Source organism: Myotis brandtii, unplaced genomic scaffold, assembly GCF_000412655.1.
Source record: "Myotis brandtii unplaced genomic scaffold, ASM41265v1 scaffold120, whole genome shotgun sequence".
Lineage (NCBI taxonomy): Eukaryota > Metazoa > Chordata > Mammalia > Chiroptera > Vespertilionidae > Myotis > Myotis brandtii.
Genome location: NW_005354174.1, coordinates 4,946,752 through 4,966,663, shown reverse-complemented (window position 1 = coordinate 4,966,663; position 19,912 = coordinate 4,946,752). Strand labels below are relative to the sequence as shown.

General features: G+C 44.1%; 1 protein-coding gene and 1 long non-coding RNA gene across 5 annotated transcripts in view; one reads left to right on the top strand and one right to left on the bottom strand.

The window, feature by feature from the left end:
- TEX2 (testis expressed 2) overlaps positions 1-9,118 on the top strand; it is a 54,705-nt gene extending 45,587 nt beyond the window's left edge. The window contains exons 8-11 of one of the 4 annotated variants that reach the window (XR_001360356.1): positions 2,731-2,856; positions 4,552-4,761; positions 5,011-5,471; positions 6,651-6,735. Coding sequence is in view for 3 of the 4 variants with exons in the window: in XM_005858659.2 (XP_005858721.1) it covers positions 2,731-2,856; positions 4,552-4,761; positions 6,651-6,771; positions 7,625-7,747 (580 nt within the window). In the remaining variant the exon portion in view is untranslated. Of the gene's footprint in view, positions 1-2,730; positions 2,857-4,551; positions 4,762-5,010; positions 5,472-6,650; positions 6,772-7,624 lie in introns of those variants that run through there. The other 3 variants (XM_005858660.2, XM_005858659.2, XM_014532290.1) reach the window with 3 other exon arrangements.
- A 1,229-nt stretch (positions 9,119-10,347) lies between these two features.
- LOC106724537 overlaps positions 10,348-19,912 on the bottom strand; it is a 12,095-nt gene continuing 2,530 nt past the window's right edge. The window contains exons 2-3 of the long non-coding RNA XR_001360358.1: positions 10,662-11,199; positions 10,348-10,437 (exon numbers count right to left, since the gene is read on the bottom strand). This is a non-coding gene — a long non-coding RNA (uncharacterized LOC106724537). The remainder of the gene's footprint in view (positions 10,438-10,661; positions 11,200-19,912) is intronic.

The following is a 19,912-nucleotide window of genomic DNA, read 5'->3' as shown; positions in this document are numbered from 1 at the left end:
AGTGCCACACAAAATAGCTCCCCCTGCAGAGAGTAGAGGTAACACTTGGTCAAAATCAGAATTTTGTGTCATCTGATCTGCTTTAACTGATAGAGCATTGTCTAAATTATTAACTTCCAGACACAAAATTTGTCCTCTTCTCTGTCCTGTGGAGGATTAATTCGGGAACCTGATAGCTCACTGCAGTGCTTGGCCTTCGGCATCTTCTGCCCCGGTCTGGAGGCTGCCAGATGACAAATGAGGGTGGGGACAGGAGGGGGCAGTGGCTCAGCAGGTTTCACTGTGGTCCCAGATCTTGAGGCAGCCTTTCGTGCTGGTGGATGAGGAGCAGGCAGGATACAGAAGCCTTACCTGGCAGCACTGGGTGGGAGCCAGGGAGCCCAGTCACTACTGGTAGAGAAGGATACATTTCTGAGATGTCTGTGTTATCCTTGGGGATTTGTGTCCCTGACTTGCCTCATCTTAAGACCCTGTTTAGCTCTATTGGAAATTATATTTTGTTATGTACAGTCAAAATAAAAAAAAGCTTTAATGAGGGCTGTCTGGCCATGGAAAACTCTGAAGTCAGAGCTTTGTGACCAGCAAACACACATTTCCGAGACCAGCTGGGCCTCTGATGGAGGAGGAATAACAAGTCAGTTAGGTGCTGTTGCTGTTTCCGTGGCCAGAGACAAGAGGCTTTTGTGTCTGCAGAGGGAGTTTCCCTTTAACACTACGCTCAGGCCTGTTGGCTAAAGGGCTGGCTCTAATGTTTCAGAGCTGGAGTTGAGGATCCCGGTGTCCTGCCAGGGAGGACACTCTTGGGGTCCTCTTACAGCCAGGCTCCTGTTTCAGGGGCGGAGATTTCAGTCCTGCCCGCCTAGTGCTGGAGCCTCTTGCTGGGCCTTCAAGCCCACACCAGCGTGTATGCTCTGCCCTTGGGTGCCCTTGGCTCCTGGTGGCTAGGAGATGACTGCCCCGATAGGCTTCTTCTGGTGGCCCAAGGGCAACATCAGAGGAAAACCCCAAAGGATTGTATCTGCGGGGAGATGGGGCCTAAGTTCTACTGCCTGTCCTGGCAATTTTGTCCTTGTCAAAAATACAAGGCCTACCTTCTTGTATAAGCACTATGCTAAAATTGCAGAAACTAGGATCACATCTTGGTTTTTGTAATAATGCTAGCAAAGTACACACAAGAAGAAAAGTAACTGAGATGATAAAAGGGCTGGCTCTAATGTTTCAGAGCTGGAGTTGAGGATCCCGGTGTCCTGCCAGGGAGGACACTCTTGGGGTCCTCTTACAGCCAGGCTCCTGTTTCAGGGGCGGAGATTTCAGTCCTGCCCGCCTAGTGCTGGAGCCTCTTGCTGGGCCTTCAAGCCCACACCAGCGTGTATGCTCTGCCCTTGGGTGCCCTTGGCTCCTGGTGGCTAGGAGATGACTGCCCCGATAGGCTTCTTCTGGTGGCCCAAGGGCAACATCAGAGGAAAACCCCAAAGGATTGTATCTGCGGGGAGATGGGGCCTAAGTTCTACTGCCTGTCCTGGCAATTTTGTCCTTGTCAAAAATACAAGGCCTACCTTCTTGTATAAGCACTATGCTAAAATTGCAGAAACGGGGATCACATCTTGGTTTTTGTAATAATGCTAGCAAAGTACACACAAGAAGAAAAGTAACTGCACTAGATGATAAAGACTGGGGTGGAACTCTTTCTTAATGTCCAGTGTCCTTTGTCTTAAAATTTGGTGCATCATGTAAAAAAAAAAAAATACAAGGCCTAGCCTCTGCTTAGTGACCATTTGGTTGCTTACTAGTGTTCAGAAACTACTCTGTCCTTTGTTCATTTTGTCCCAGTTAAGTCTCTGAGCCTCAGAGTTGGGCCCTGCCTGTCTGCCTCCCTGAAGTGAAGCCATCATCCAGGAAGGGAGCTGCTTTTGTGGGGCTGAAGGTCAGCCAAGAACCCCTAGTGACCCTGAGTGGGGAACCTTGATCACTCACTCACTGCTGCTTGGTAATCCAGCAGCCCTCATGCTTCTGGAAACTGCATATCCAACCTGGAAAGATTAACAAAGGACATTGTTTTCCAGTGAGGCTTTTTATTACCTTGTTTTTTTGCTGGTTTTCAAAGTTGTACTTCTCTGGGACAGTACTTGGGTTCTCCTGTTAATTGCTTCCTAGAGTCCCTTTAGATTTGTACCCTGTGGTTGTTTGGTTGTTGGCTTTTTCTGTGACCTTCAGTAGCTGGGCCAGGTATGGAATAAGAAGGGGTGTTGAGTCTAAATAATTTGGAAGTAACAAAACCAGAAAGCGTCTTAGTTTTTCAAGTCAGCCAGTCAGGGGACTTGCCTGGACATCCCCGTCATTGGTGAGGGATGGTCATGTCTCCACCATAAGCTGGCACCTCACCCTTGCAACAACCATCATTCTTTCCATTCACCCTCCATTTGGCTATTGCTGCACTGTTGATGAACTCACTGCATTTTGTGTTGACTGCACCAAACTCCCACCACCTGTCCTGATGCATGCTCAGAAGTGCACTCTTCAGACCCAAGTCCTCTGTGTTCCTTCCAGGGGGCTTGGCGCTGAAATATCTCCCAAGTAACCAGTCCAGTCCCAGGACTCTTGGATTGGGCCTCCTCTTTTTGGGTTGGGTGATGACTTGTGTAGTGGTGGTGGTGGTGGAGTGGCTGTGTTCTCTTTCTAAGCAGAGCCTGGGTGATGGGCAGGCTGCAGTCGTGACTCTGTCCTCTTCAGTTGCAGGCCCCGGGCGTATTGTCTGGCTGACAGCGATGAGGAGTCCTCCAGTGCTGGCTCCTCTGAGGAAGACGATGCACCAGAGCCCAGTGTGGGAGACAAACCACTTCTCCCAGGGGCTGAAGGGTGAGTGGGGTCTCCAGCAGTCGGGGCAAAAAGTTGGGGTGAGCTTTTTTTCCCTTTTCCTCTGTGATCTTCCCTCTTCCACACATTGAGTGAATGGGTTTTGCATTAATAACCTAAAGTCAGTGGCTTGTCTGAATTCCAGGCCCCAAAGCAAAAAAAACCATATAGCTTTCTTTACTTAAGAGGGTCCCAAACAAAATGGCTTTCTTGGGCCATTGGAGTAAATAATAGAATTGAAGAGCTGCTATCACAAGGAGCAGAAATTATACAACATCGCCCCCTGGTGCTCGGTGGAGAGCATTACTCCCCTTTCAGTTGGGTCATGCTTTGTCCAGCTGCTAATTCCTACAAAGCTGAGACATTCAGGCCATTTCTTTGGTGAATTTTGAAACTGGTTCACTTAGCTGATCTTTTGGATCATAAACTTCATTCCTGGGACTCTCTTTGCCTGTTACTTGGACTGTGGAATGATCAAAGTGCTTAAACAGCCACTCTGTGCACATCTTTTCATTATTTAAAGACTAGAGGCCCGATGCATGAAATTCGTGCAAGAGTAGGCCTTCCTTCCCCCAGCTGCCGGCACCAGTGTCCCTCTGGCACCCAGGACCTGGGCTTCCCTCACAGCCCCGGCTTCGTCCAGAAGGAAGTCCGGTTTAATTAGCATATTATGCTTTTATTATTATCTATCTATATAAACAAGGAATATGCTAATTAGCCGAGCATCACGACCATTCAGGAGGAGCTGCACGCAGATGGGCGGAAGGGGACTGCGTGCCGCCCCCCACCCCAGCAGCTACGGGGAGGCTGGGGCTGGGGGCAGGCCGGAGCGGAGACACAACACACAGGAGCGCCTGCCCCCACCCCAGCGGACACAAAACGGCAGGCGGTGCTACACGGGTCGGGTGCAGGTTCCAGCCCCCTGCAGGATGCCTCCGTTGGGCCACTAGTTATAGATTATAAAGAAGCCAGAAGCATCTGTAAGAAAATATCAGCCTATTCACTTTTGAAATCCTACAGAAGATAAAAAGAGAACCCAGATGTTTGAGGAGTTGGTTCTAAAGTTTGAGTGCATTATTTAAAATCTACCCACTTGACCTTCTTAGGAATGATTGCTTTTCCCCACACACATAGACATACTATTCCTGACACTCTGGAACTGTGGAGGACTGTAAAAAGCAACTATCCTCTCTTCTTAGGGCAGTCTTATGGTAGACATGACTGAATACAAAAGCTTGGCTTCTTGGCCTGCTGGCATGTCAGTTTGGTGTAGCATTTTTCTTTAGAAGTTCCTAAGCCCTTTAAAAAGTGGTTGCCAAAGTTGGTATGCCACCTAAAACGCAGTCATTAAAAAATTGTGTTTTTTGTCCCTGTCCATGAAGTATGATTTCTTAGTGCCATCTAGAGATGGTGAGATTTCTCTAAGAGGACACTGGACTTATATTCAGTATGTGAGCTCTGTAAACATGAGATGCCTCCTCAGTTTGCCCTATGAGAACTTGGTGTGACCCTCCGTTGTCAAGACTCAGCTCTGTGTGTGGTTTCTACCTTGTCTGAAGTAGAAGTTTTAACTGGGGATTATTTTGCAGCCTGGGGGACGTTTAGCAATGTTTCACAACATCTTTTATTGTCATGACTTGGGGGAATGTGCTAATGACCTATTAGGTAGAGATAAGACCTATTTGTGTTCATTTAAAGGTATGTTGGAGGTCATCGAACAAGTAAGATTATGAGGTTTGTTGATAAAATTACCAAGTCAAAATATTTCCAAAAAGCAACAGAGACAGAGTTCATTAAAAAGAAGATTGAAGAAGTCTCCAATACACCCCTGCTGCTAACTGTGGAAGTACAGGAATGTAGAGGAACCTTGGCAGTCAACATTCCACCTCCCCCAAGTGATCGAATATGGTACGTAGAGGAGCCCTGAGGGACGGCTGGGATTTCCCTTGTTGCGTGACCATAAAAATCCCAGCCTACTTGCCCTTGACATTATGGAAAGTACCTTCTCCTGGGCAGAAGCACTTTCACACGTTTTTTTCATGGAACCTACTTTCTTCTGTGAATGGTTAATTCACATTTAAAGATTCACCTTCACAAGGTCAGTAGGTGAAGTTGATGGGATGAGCTGTTTCTATTCTTGATCTTCCTCCTCTCTAGAGCCAACTATATCCACCAGTAAGAACAGCTGCCATTTGTAGAGCCCTTCTTCTGTGCCTGGCCCAGGTGTAACTGCTTGACCTGGGCAGTCCTCACAGCATCCTTGGAGATAGGTGCCATTTATAGACAGGATCACACATGCAACAGAGTCCCAGGCGTTTAGGGAAGACTCCTTGGGTTGGGCCTAGCTGTTCAGAAGGCAAGAGCATATGCACTTTGGAACTGTGGTAGGAGGTCTATTCAAGGAGTTATAACTGAATGAACCAGTGGTTCTCAACCCACCTATATATCACAATTACAGAGGGATTTGTTAAAGATATTGCCAGCCCAGTGCTCAGGATTGAGGGATTGAGGAACTGGCCAGGATAGAGAATCACTGAAATAAATTACTCATGGGTCCAGCAGAAGAAAATCACTCTGTGAATCTTAATTTAAAATTGACATTCCATGTCCTATAAAATGTAAGTGTATACAGGATTGCATAAGAGACCCCATGGTACCATGAACTACACTCGAATGAAAAAGCTCTGTTCTATCATAGAGTGAAACCACCATGCTAGTAGTACACATCCTGTGTTCAGGAGAGTTTGTGGGGATGATCCAGAGGATTTTTGAATTGACTCATCAGTTAATGATTTATCGGTGTCTCCCAGTAAAAACTTAAAAATGTCATTTTAGATTTTACTAATAAAGTAATATTTTCATAGGGAAAAAAGGCTATAATCTTATCATCCAAAAATAACCAGTTAATACCTTTCTGTACAGTCTTCCAAACCTAATTTAAAATGCTTTTAAATACTAAGAGTTGATAACATTTCTTTCCCTTCTAAGCTTTATCAGTTATAAATGCCACTGCTCAATGGGAGATAAAATTGAAGGCCTCTAGGATGCATGCTCAAATGCTGAACCATTTATTAATGATCCACAAAGATAAGTCTAGATATTTAGGATGTTTAGGACATTTATAGCAATTTGACATTTTTATTGTAGTTTTTAAAACATTGGTCCATGACAAATTGAAGTTTTTAGATAGTTTGATAGCACATAGTCTCTTGTCTGGATACTTTACCAAGTTCTGAGTACCAGTCTGCTCCCTGGAGAAGCCATAGTAAGTGTGGTAGGAAGTGTGGAATGAAAAAGGCTGTGGAATGTTCTCTTTACACATGCATATTAGGTGTGAGGAACATGACCACTTCTCTCAGTGTCCCATCTTGGGAATGATATTCAGAAGGCCACTTTCACTTTCAGCTTTATACACTTGTACTGATCAAAATATAGATAGGTGACAGATTAGATAGAAGATGATAGATAGATAGATAGATAGATAGATAGATAGATAGATAGAAAAAGGTTGTTCTCATTTTAGGAGAACCAAGCCCAGGTCACTGACTTTTCCTTTGGGGCTTCCTGGCTTGCCATTTGTCAGAACTGTTCTCAGATCATCACAGCCCTACACATGGCTCAGGACACAGGGAGTTCAGATCATACTTACTGTGCTGAATTACTTTCCAGAGGGGATTATCAGAATAAGAATGGTTAAATAGTGGTAAAGGCCTGTGTAAATGAGGAATGTGTGCTGTTGGTACTTGTCTGCTTCCTTTCTTTGCTTCTAAATGTGGTTATTTGTCTTTTTAAAAAAGGTATGGTTTCCGGAAGCCACCATATGTGGAGCTGAAAGCTCGGCCAAAACTTGGAGAGAGAGAAGTGACTTTAGTTCATGTGACAGACTGGATAGAGAAGAAACTGGAGCAAGAGTTTCAGGTACACCTGCACTGTCATCTCGTGTTGCACACCAAGGCTAGCTCTGGGTAGAGAACAGAGGCTCTGAACTTCATGTGGGTCAGGATCCTCCTCTGAGGAGCCTCATCCCAGGAAAGTACACATATGATCAAACAGGTGTAAACTTCAGGTGGTTTCAGAAACTCTGAACTCATCCACAGCACACTGTTCAGTGGTCTTCAAAAGGGAACCCCAAAAGGTAGGGCCAAAGAACAAAATGATCATCTTCTACCAGTAGGCTTGGCGAAGGTTAAGCCCTTTGCCTGCTGGGTCCATCTTTGGATTTTGTGGGCCCGGAAATTGGCCAGCTAGTAGCACCCACCCATGGTCAGCAAAGTTGCTCCCGCTCTGTGTGATACCCACTTTGCTCAGTTTGTTCATTCTTTAGAAACCCTTCTGTGAACAGCTACCCCTGTCCCTGGAGTCTAAAGATGCACCAGACCCGTCCCTCCCCTGTGGATCTTCTAGAGCAGTCTTAGAGTTTCCTAAGAGCTCATTCTCCAAGCCTGTCTTCTGCGTTCTCCACCAAAAGTTAATAGCAATGTAGCCCAGGCCCTGGGATGAGCTATTTTTATCCAATTTTAATCAGATATTTGAGGCACAGTTGTCTCTCAAGGTTTTATCTATTAGCAACTTATTTACTTTGTACTGAGTTTCACCTGTAAAATACATGTATTTTCGTAGAGGTAAGTTTTGAGTTACTGCCATGGAAGCTTATGATTTAAAAAGCTATAGATTAAATATAACAAAACCGATTTCTGGAAAGTTTAATATCACCAAAAAGAAAAGTGAAAAAACAAAACATTTTCTACATGGCTGTTCTTTCTTCCTACAGAAAGTGTTTGTCATGCCAAACATGGATGATGTGTATGTCCCTATAATGCACTCAGCCATGGACCCTCGCTCCACTTCCTGCCTCCTCAAAGACCCACCCGTGGAGGCTGCTGACCAGCTGTGATGGGTAAAGACCTGACATTGCCAGTGTTGAGATCTAGATCCAGGTGCGGGGTTCTTGGCTGCCTGCCTGCTGTCGCACAGGCCTTTCCTCACCACAGCTTCTGCCCTCTGCCTGCCAGTGCCCATTCCACTGTGAGGTGTCATTCCATGCATCCAGCAACTGGTGTCTGGATTGCCTACTGCAAAACTTTGACTCAAAGGAGATTGGAAGAATCAAGGTGGATCCAGAGGTTTTGTGACTCATACCATGGCTTTGAGTCTACCAGTTTTTGTGGCAGCAAGAGCACATTAAGAGCAAAGCTACAATTGGAAGGCTTCCTTCCCCTTGTCTCAACTCCAAAGCTTTTCCTCAGGCAGCCAGAGCACAAGTGGAACATTTTCTCACTCCTAGTTTATGTGATGCAGCCCTCCGCATTTTGAGAATGTCAATGTGGTACCATGTGGAGGGTGGGGAATGGAATTTTGTAAACGATTTCATTGGTGATAAAGATATGCATAGCAACTTACTTTTCTTCATGTTAATTTGTCTTGGAAGCAAGTAGCCATAGAACATACACTGACACAATATCAAACTATCCCAAGCCTTTTACCAATGATGTATAACCACCTGGTTCTAATCCCAAATAATTTCCTGACAGCACATAAAAACGTTAAACACCACATCATGACCAGGTCTTCTAGTGTGCTCCAGGAAACTTTATAGGTACGCAAAGGCTTTGCTCATCTAGTTTGGGATCTATTGTGGTCAGTTTCCTTTTCTGATGACCCAAACTTAACATGTTATCACGAGTCAAGACCAAAAGCCTGCTCATCAAACACTACATATCTCAAAATTAATGTGACATTCTTCAACGTTGCCAACTTTAATTTGTGCATTTGTGTCAGAATGTTTCGTTTACAAGTGTGGAGGCCCTAATTGTATAATTTGCTTTGAGAATTTAAAGTTTAAAGCTGCATTCAACATCAAAATTACCTTGGGTAACTTTTGATAATTTATGTGTACTAATAGTGTTTTTTTAAACAGCACCCTGCCTGAACATGACTTTAAAGAAATTGATATAGTGAAAAAAATACCTGAACCTTTACTTGATTACTTTAATTGGACCATTAACCATTTGACTTAAATTTGACCATCCCAGTCAGCGTGCTGTTCCAATTTCTCATTGTGTAGGCCAGTTTGCCAGTCAGTCCGCATGTCTTGTTCACTGGTCTTTATAATTTCTGTGCAATAACTGAAGGCAGAGGACTAGATGCACTACTGTGTATTGTAAAGAGATGACACATGACTGTACCCTATTGCACTTAAAATAGTATATGGGGGATTTACAATTGCTTGCATTCTTTCACAAAATAAATCTCATGTCAAATACTAGATAAAGGCATCTGTTATTTCTACTGAATCCTAATTAAATAGGGACACGTGGGCACTATTTCCTGGGTGATCATTGGACCAGCATTCTTAAGGATCCCAGGTAGTCACCACACCCGACATGAGGTAAGTGCTATTATCCTTAACTCATTGGACCAGCATTCTTAAGGATCCCAGGTAGTCACTCACCACACCCGACATGAGGTAAGTGCCATTATCCTTAATCCACATTTAATCTGAGGGGAACAGTTTTGAACTGTATTGCCCAGTAGTCCTGTTTCTTGGGGCTCCCTCCAGGTGCCAATGCAGTTTATTCTGCACCTGTGCTTCCTCCTACTCAGAAGTGATGCAGCTTAGATCGTTCAATTAGAATCTGGATTACAGCCCTAACCGGTTTGGCTCAGTGGATGGAGTGTCGGCCTGTGGACTGAAAGGTCCCAGGTTTGATTCCAGCCAAGGGCATGTACCTTGGTTGGGTGCACATCCCCAGTAGGTGTGCAGGAGGCAGCTAATCGATGTTTCTCACTCTCTATCCTTCTCCTTTCCTCTGTGAAAAATCAATAAAATCTATTTTTTTTTAAATCTGGATTACAAAGGAGTGACTGTGCAATTATCAAGGTGCCCATGTTGTGCCCAGTAAACCATAAAAATCTAACCTTCACAGCTACACTGTTCTGTTTAGGTTAACTGGACTGGGACACATTTCACCCAACGCTTTAGCCCCACAGTATCCAAACAAGCAGTTGGTCCTTAAATTTACCCCTTAGCCAGATTAAATCCTTCCACATCACGACCGAAGCCGGTTCCTATCGAGTACACCACGCCCTTAAGCTGCTCAAGGCCACAGCCCGTTTCTTTCTCTACCGCCACGCACACCGCGGTTAACTTCAGGTGCATGTGTGTCTCACTGACGGAGAGCCGGGACTTGCAGGGCAAGCACAGGAAATGGGGGGGGGGGGCACTTGGTAGCAGAGCCTACAGGATCCCCAATGTCTCCTTAGGGCATTTCAACCTCAGCTCAAAGGCTGGGTCGGTCAAAACCCCCGGAAAACCCGACCCCGATAGAGCGTGCGGCCGTGTCGCTCGCGGTTAAAAGGGCCGCCGGCAGAGCGCCGTAGGCCCCAGTTATGCGCAAGCAGCTGCTCTGGCGCTGCAGCCTGACCCCCGGCGCCACACGCAGGCGCAGCGGGGGCTCAAAGGCAGCGCGTCACGACAAGAAACACAGACACCAGTGGTAGGAACAATCTGTTTTATTGAGAGCCTTCAGGGAAGGGTCGAAGCGCTGGGAGGGCAGTGGATCCGACGTCCTCGGCCGGCCGGACCTGCAACGAGAGCGGGGGAGTAAGCGGGTGCGCCCCCGCCGGCTTGTTCCCTCCTCGCCCCGCCGGCGGCCAGGCTCAGACTCTAGTTCGCATCACCCTTGTCAGCAGTCTAACACGTGCTTTGATTGATATGTCATCACCGCTGGCCACTCGCCTCCCACCCGGCTCCACGGCCCGAACACCCGAGGCCTGCCCGCCACAACCCACCGCACAGACCGCCTCACCTCGCAAGCTTACAGCCGCCGAAAGACGGAGAAGCTCCCACGGCTTCTACTTAAAGAAGCAGGCAGGGTGCTTGGGCGGGCCTTACTGTTATTAACCAATAGCAAGTCAAACTTCCGGCCACGTGCCTGGAAAGTGGCCTAATGATTGGCCGTGCTCGCTGAGTCCTCCAGAATATAGAGTGGTTACAAGCCAACCATGGAGCTGGGAGGCTAGGAGAGTCCTAAATTATTCCCGATTTCTTTCCAGGTCTCGGTGGCGGGCTGGTAATTAGCGCGTCTCTCTATGGCCCACAAAAGAAAACTTTACAAACAACAGGACGCAAGTAATGCCTAATTGTCTGGGATACTCTGTGCCAGTAACTAGGTTCGGAGCTGTGGCTACAAAGGTGGCAAACGAACCTTGTCCCTGAATTCACTGTAACCTTTTCCGGTAGGAAGAGCTTGTGTGGAGGAAAGGAGAATGGTGTGCAACCAAATCTGGATAGTGTGATGAGTTCCTCTATGACCTTGGTCACTTAACCTTTCTGAGCCTCAGTTTCTGAAAAAGAATATCCAAAAAAAGTTGTAATGATTAAGGGGATTAATGCCAATCGCCCGGCACATTCTGAGTGGTAAACAAATTTTTGTTTTTAGAGGACTTTTTTGATGTGGAAAACGTATGTGGTTCCAAAACTTTAATAAACTCTAAGATAGCAGCCTACTGTGGAAGCCCAAAGGAGAGAAGGCCTACCTTTAGGAAAGTTAAAAGTTGCTAAATATTGAGCTCATACTGTGAGCCAGGCACACTATTCACCAGTGGACATAGGAATATGACCCTGTGCTCTAAGAGCTTCGTTTACTGGGAAAAGGAACAGTAAACAGTCACAATTTCTGGTTATCTTCATTTCCTTCATATGTTTTCCTTGGGAATTCTTTTTTCCTCTTAATAAGGGAAATGTTTTTTGGTGTGTGTGTGTGTAATGATGAAACATTTCAACCTACGAGTCTGTAGTTGAACGGGCCTCTTATTTTTATTTTTTACAGTCTTTAGTTAAATTTTAAAATTCCTATTTGATTTAGAGCAGTAATTATTTTGGTAAGTGTTTTGTCACTTCTATATGATTATTTTTTTGTTGTTTAAACATGTGTTATTAATATCAATTTTATTACAGTGTGGTACAGTTTCTACACTGTAAGTGTATGTGGGAAATGTATTTAAGTTTTTTGAACTAGAATATGATCTATTTTTATATATTCCACAGATTCTTGAAATGAAGATGGTTTTACTATCATCTGCAAATGTTGACATGAAATATTTATCAATTCAGCCTTAGCTGTGTTGCAGTTATATTGTTTATATCTCTGTATTTTATAGTTGATTGTGAGTGTATGCTCTGTCATTGATTGATAGTGATGTGTTAAGATTATGCTTCAAATACCAAATGCTGGTGAGAATGCAAAGCAACAAGAAATTTGCTCCATTACTGTTTGGGAACACAAAATAGTACAACCATTTGGAAAAGAAATCAGACAGCTTTTTTTTGTTTGTTTTTTTTAAAAAATATATTTTATTGATTTTTTACAGAGAGGAAGGGAGAGAGAGAGTTAGGAACATCGATGAGAGAGAAACATCGGTCAGCTGCCTCCTGCACATCTCCTATTGGAGATGTGCCCACAACCCAGGTACATGCCCCTGACCGGAATCGAACCTGGGACCCTTCAGTCTGCAGGCCGACGCTCTATCCACCGAGCCAAACCGGTTTTGGCGAAATCAGACAGTTTTTATAAAGTTAAACATACACTTACTCTATATATGACCTAGCTGTCCCTAGGTTTTTACCCAAGAGAAATGGAAATTTATGTTAACACAAAATCCTGTACACAAATGTTTATAACAACATTATTCATAATCCCCTCTCCCCCCAAACTGGAACAACCCCAAAGTCCTTTACTGGGTGAATGGTAAGCAAATTGTGGTACATCCATACAATTGAATGCTACTCGGCAATAAAATAGAATAAACTATTGATGCATGCAACACTTGTAAGAGTCTCAGAAGCATTATGCTGAGTGAAAGGAGCCAGACTCAAAAGATGGTATGATTCCATTTATAGAACATTCTAAAAAAGAAAACTATAAGGATGGAGAACAGATCAAAGAATTTCCAGGAATTGGGCAGGGGAGGGGATGGGGGGAGCAAGTGGGGGAGAGATATGACCACAAAGAGCAGCACGAGAGCATTTTGAAGGGTGATAGAACTGTTCTGTATCTTGATTGTGGTGGTGGTTACAAGACTTTATGCATTTGTCAAAACTAGTAGAACTGTTCGCCCAAAAATTTATTTTTACTGTGAAATTTAAATATTAAAATTAGCCCAGCCAGCATGGCTCAATGGTTGAGCATCGACCTATGAACCAAGAGGTCACGATTCAATTCCCAGTTAGGGCATATGCCCAAGTTTCGGGCTCCATCCCCAGTGTGGGGTGAGCAAGAGGCAGTCGATCAATGATGCTCATCATTGATGTTTCTCTCTCTCTCCCTCTCTCTTCCTCTCTGAAATAATAAAAATATATTTTTTTTAAAAAATAAATTGTGCTTCAGTCATTTTCCTTGATTTTTTCTACTATTCTTTGTTTTGTATATTTTGAGGCTATGCTGTTTATCTCATTGTGGTTGGTGACTGATAACATTTCCATTGTGGATTACATATATTTATGTATGAGACAACACACTAAACTATTATGGTTTTTGCCTTGAATTCTAATTTATCTTACATTAGATTAGCAATGCTACTTCTGTCTTTTTTGTGTGTGTCTATGTTTGTCTGGTATAACTGTCTATCTATCCCTTTATTTTTAACCTTTCTATGTGATTTTGGTTAATGTGTCCTTTGTAGTAGGCATATGGTTGGATTATAGTATTTAGCTCAATCTGGTAAGATATGCCTTTTAAAAATTCATTTAAAAATTTTATTATGGCCTTGGTTGGTGTGGCTCAGTTGGTTGGAGTGTCATTCCTGGCACCAGAAGGTCACCAGTTTGATTCCCAGTCAGGGCACATGCCCCAGTTGCAGATTTGGTCCCCAGTCAGGGTGTGTGCAGGAGGCACCGATCCATGTGGCTCTTTTCTCTCTCTCTCTCTCTCTCTCTCTCTCTCTCTCTCTTTCTCCTCTCTCATCTCTCTCTCCCTCCCACTCTAAAAGTTAATAAAAATTTTAAGTTTTATTATGAAATAACTCTGCATACAGGAGTACATATAAAGTGTATGTATGGTTGAAGATAATTAATAATTGAATATTCTATACTTACCACTTAATTTAAGAAAAATGGCATCAGTAACTTTGAAGTAACTTTGCCTCTTCTGATTCTTCCTCACTCAGAGAAAACCACCATCCTGAATTTTGAGTTTGTCTTGTTTTGCTTTTCAATTTTTCTTCATATTTTGTATATTATTTAGTCTTGCTTGATTTTGAGCTTTATAGAATATATATAGAATATACTGTATAAATTCTTCTGTGGCTTGCTATTTTTATTGCTTAATATTGGTGATGTTCATGTTATTGCATGTAAAGCAACCAGTAATTGTAGTAATACAACCAAGGTAGCATTTCAGTACACAGTTATTCTACATTTTACACATCTATTTTCTTTATATTAGATGTTTAAAATAGCTTCCAGTTTTTACTATTATAAGCTATTACAAAGCTACTTCGAATATTCTTGTGTGTGCATAAGTTCCTTTAGAGTATGTACATAGAAGCACAATTGCTGTGTGGTAGGGTAGGCACATTTCCAACTTTCATAATAACAAATTATTTTCCAAAAATAATGCACTCCCACATTGGCCTACACCCTCACCAATTCTTGATACTGTCAGACTTTATATAGTTTGCCATATGGTCAGTGTAAAATGGTATTATAATCAGCCATAGGCCAGGTGTAGTCATATACATCATTGATTTGGTGCTCTTAGGAATGCTGAGCCAGCATTTCAATCAGGGTTCATTGATTTAAGTTGCCCAACTCAAACTAGCTGGGGCAAAAAGGGGAAGGTTTTGTTAAATGGGAGGAGAGCTGGGCAGCCTGATCTCGAGCCAACTAGAATCAAACTCAAGCTTGTCCAGGGCTCCCTGACTGCATTCATGCTTCTCTCTATCTGCCATCTTGCTTTTGAATTGGCTTTCTTTGCAGGATGGAGGAGGCTCCTGGGCCTCACACCTCCTGGCTTTGCCACTAGAAAGGAAACGAGGCTCTTTTCATGGTTCTAACCGGAGTCAGATTGGGTACAAGCCTACTCATGGGTCATGTAAAGGTGGCCAGATGGGTAGCTGTTTTGGTTATCTATTACTGCACAATAAACCACTCTGTAACTCAGTGATTTACATTTTACACATCTATTTTCTTTATATTAGATGTTTAAAATAGCTTCCAGTTTTTACTATTATAAGCTATTACAAAGCTACTTCGAATATTCTTGTGTGTGCATAAGTTCCTTTAGAGTATGTACATAGAAGCACAATTGCTGTGTGGTAGGGTAGGCACATTTCCAACTTTCATAATAACAAATTATTTTCCAAAAATAATGCACTCCCACATTGGCCTACACCCTCACCAATTCTTGATACTGTCAGACTTTATATAGTTTGCCATATGGTCAGTGTAAAATGGTATTATAATCAGCCATAGGCCAGGTGTAGTCATATACATCATTGATTTGGTGCTCTTAGGAATGCTGAGCCAGCATTTCAATCAGGGTTCATTGATTTAAGTTGCCCAACTCAAACTAGCTGGGGCAAAAAGGGGAAGGTTTTGTTAAATGGGAGGAGAGCTGGGCAGCCTGATCTCGAGCCAACTAGAATCAAACTCAAGCTTGTCCAGGGCTCCCTGACTGCATTCATGCTTCTCTCTATCTGCCATCTTGCTTTTGAATTGGCTTTCTTTGCAGGATGGAGGAGGCTCCTGGGCCTCACACCTCCTGGCTTTGCCACTAGAAAGGAAACGAGGCTCTTTTCATGGTTCTAACCGGAGTCAGATTGGGTACAAGCCTACTCATGGGTCATGTAAAGGTGGCCAGATGGGTAGCTGTTTTGGTTATCTATTACTGCACAATAAACCACTCTGTAACTCAGTGATTTAAAACAACAGCCATTTTATTGTCGCTCACAGAATGACCTCAGTTAACTGGACTCAGCTGGGAGATTCTTGTGCTCCATGTATCAGCTGAGGTCACCCAGGGGCTTGCCTGGGCTGGAACATTCAAGATGGCTCAACCAGGTGTCTGGCAGCTGGGACCTCAGCTGGAGCTGTTGATTAGAACAACTCCTTTCTCCACGTGGCCTGTGTCTCGATGGCTTGGGTTTCTAAGCTAGCTTCCAAGAGGGAGCTCCAAGAGTTAGTATTCTAAAAGGAAGGAAATGAAGCTGCCAGGCCTCTTAAATCTGTGATGAGAGGTCCCTGAATATCACTTGTGCCCACAACGAGTCACAGGCCCAGTCCAGAGTGAAAGCCAGGGAGCCCTAGCTGGTTTGGCTCAGTAGATAGAGCATTGGCCTGCAGACTAAAGGGTCTTGGGTCAAGGGCACATGCCTGGTTTGTGGGCTCGATTCCCAGTGGGGGGCATGCAGGAGGCAGCCCATCAATGATTCTCATCATTGATGTTTCTATCTCTCCCTCTGCCTTCTCTGAAATCAATAAAAATATATATTTTTTAAAAGGGGTGGGGATCCTGGGCACGTACGATTCCGGTCAAGGGCATGTACCTTCGTTGCAGGCTCCTCCCTGGCCTGGACCCTGGTCGGGTGTGCAAGAGGCTACCAATCGATGTGTTTCTCACACATCGATGTTTTTATCTGTCTTTCCCTCTCTCTTCTACTCTCTTAAAAAAAAAAAAATCAATGGGAAAATATCCTCAGGTGAGGATTAACCACCAAAAAAAAAGTAAAAGAGAGGAAAATAAGCTCTCCCTTTTGATGAGCAGAGCAGCATGTGCATAGAGGCAGAGAAAGGATTATTTGGGGCCATCATTGAGTGGCTTCCACAATAGAGTAATATGATTGGGCCAGCCTGTGTAGATGCCCGCTAGGGGGCAGACAATAAGTCTGTCCACACCACTTAGCATATCCGCTCTTGCAGAGCTGGCCCCAATTCCTGTTTACTTGCTCCCTCTGTGGTCCCAGCAATGAGAACAGCCCCTTGAATGAGGTAAAGGTCAGATGAACTATTGTTGAATTCCTTCTCTCAGTCTTCTTGTTTGTGTAACTGCACCAGTCAGATGCTTGCCATTCTGCCTTGGCAAGCTTTGTATCTGTCCTCTCCCCTCTTCCTCTAGAGATGAACAACCTCCTAACGGTCTCTCAAACGCCTGCCTCTTCCCCTAACTCTCCCCTTGAAATACAACTTCAGTCCTGTCTCGCTCTGCTGCCTATTAGAGAAAGCCCAGCCTGAGTGTAGTGCCCCCACCTACTGACCCATCCTGCTGCCTTCCCAGCCCCATCTCCCACTGCTCCTTTGTGTAGATGCCAAGCACACGCTCAGTGATGAGTCAGCTTGGGCTCCCATGAAGCCACACAGTGCTTTCCTTTCCCCAGGCCCCCTGTTCAGGTCCTCCACTCCCCCTAGGACAGTGGTCAGCAAACTCATTAGTCAACAGAGCCAAATATCAACAGTACTTCTTCAAAATAGACTCACCCAGGCCGAAAACCGACTTCTGCGCATGGGCCACGAAGTTTCAATCGCACTGTATGTGTGCCCGCACGTGGTATTTTGTGGAAGAGCCACACTCAAGGGGCCAAAGAGCCGCATGTGGCTCGAGAGCCGCAGCTTGCCGACCACAGCCCTAGGATATCCGTTTCTCTGTCAAATCTGACTAAAGGCCCAGCACAGGCACCACTTCTTCCATGAAGCCCTCTCTGCTTTACCCTGCTCACCCCCTTCCTTCAACCAGACCCTGTCTTGAACACCATAGTTCTATTTCTGAGTTTATTCCTGCCTTCACACACTTTTCACAGTCAGCCTATATGTTGGTTATTTCTGTGCATGTCCTATCACCTTTTCCAACTTGCAGACTCTTGTGATGTTCCCTCGTGGTACCAATCCATGTACTCAGAAGCCCTTAGTGATGTTCATTCAAAGAATGAATGAATGGCCTGATCAGTGTGGCTCAGTGGTTGAATGTGGACTTATGAACCAGGAGGTCAAAGTTCAATTCCCATTTAGGGCACATGCCCAGGTTGCAGGCTCGATCCCCAGTAGAGGGCATGCAGGAGGCAGCTGCTCAGTGATTCTCATTATCGATGTTTCTATCTCTCTCTCCCTCTCCCTTCCTCTCTGAAATTAACAAAAATATTTTTTTAAAAAGAATGAATAAATGGTAATCCATGTAGTCATCTCCAAAATGAAGCTGATGAAATTATAGCTAAAGTTCCTTTCTGCTCTAAAATTTGATTACATCTATGAATGAGCTCTCCTAAGGAAAAGGGGATAGACTGGGTAAGGTATACATATTAAGCCTTGAGAAACACAGTCTGGAAGGAGGAAAAAGAGACAGAAAATGGTAATACTCAAAGTGGAAAAGTTCAAGAAAAGGGAACTATTAACATACCCGAACTGAAGAGAGGCCTATGGAAATAAGATCAAGCATGGCCACTGGGATTTTACAAGAGGAAGAATGTTTATGAGCTGCTTAAGAGATGTTTCCAGAAAGTTCTAAGGAAATATGCCAGACTCCAGGGGATTAGGAGGAACTGACCAGGGAGGAAGTGGCACTCTGAGGACACTGTTCCTGTATTGGTGCTGCATTGGGCCTTTGAGAATAGTAATATATTGGTAACACTATGGACACCATGGTGACAAATACACTTGGCACAGATGGGTGTGAAACAGAACAGCTCAGAGGTAAGTGAACAAATGCTCAGGATTGGACTGAACTACCCACAGGGCAGAAACCCCGGATGTCTGCTGTATTTCTTACATTCTTTTGCACAACCCTCAGATAAGATCAGGAGACTTACATGTCATTTGAGGCACTGCTCTTTGTCACCACACATATGTATAAACTTCTGGTTGTCGTTCAGGGACACACACCAATCTGGGCTACTGCCTAGCTACATTTACAGGTCACATAATGTTACCTTGTCATAATGCTGTGCGAGGGGCAAGAATAATAACCAGCTAGTGGTGGAACACGTTCTAGCATCTGGGCCGCCTAGACAAGCTCTGATGTCATATGGGTAGCTGGATTCTAATCCGGGTTGTGCCTCTCACTGGCTGTGTGTTACCCTCTCAGTTATTAACCTTTTCAAATTTCAACGTGGCATCTGGAAAAATGGGGCTAGTAACACCCACTTCAGAACTGCTGTCCAGATAACGTGGGATGATCCCGTAAAGCATGTATTTCTGCACATTTCCAAACAATCGAGAACACCCAATAAATATTAACTGCGATAATAAGAAACACTCCCTTTTGTGATACAAGAAAGGATGTAGTAGGTTCGGTTCTATGGCAAAGGGAAGTGGTTCGGAATGAGTGCCACATCTTTTCAGATCCAATCATCCGAGAACAGGAAGAGTTTTATTTGCTTAAGAACCAGACTGCTCACAGTGGCAGTGGCTTTTCTTCCATTTCCCTTAAAAATGAGGACACGAAGGAGATAGAAAGTTAGCCTGCTACCAGGCACTCTCATTTCATCGTTTCATTTCTCCCACAACTGCCCCACATTTGCTGTAAGTTCAAGTCTGGAAGCCAAAGAACCAGACTGCTCACAGTGGCAGTGGCTTTTCTTCCATTTCCCTTAAAAATGAGGACACGAAGGAGATAGAAAGTTAGCCTGCTACCAGGCACTCTCGTTTCATTTCTCCCACAACTGCCCCACATGTGCTGTAAGGTCAAGTCTGGAAGCCGCGGCAACAGCACTGGGATCACTAAAAATAAGCCAGAGTCCATTCATTCTCATAAAGATTGTTCCTTTGAGACGTTACTGAACTTTCAACCATGACCTCCCTTTTGGATTTTACCAGCTTTTTCTTTCAAAGGGAGCTACCCTCTCACTAAATAGCTATCTGCAAACCAACATCATAATCATTTTTTTTTATCGTGTTTGACTTTGTGTTTTTTTTTATTGCTTAAAGTATTACAAAGAGTATTACATATGTCTCCTTTTTTTTCTCCCCTTGACCTTCCCCTGGCCTCCCCTACCCCCCAGTGTCTTGTGTCCATTGGTTATGCTTATATGCCTGCATACAAGTCCTTTGGTTGATCTCTTTTTTTTTCACTTC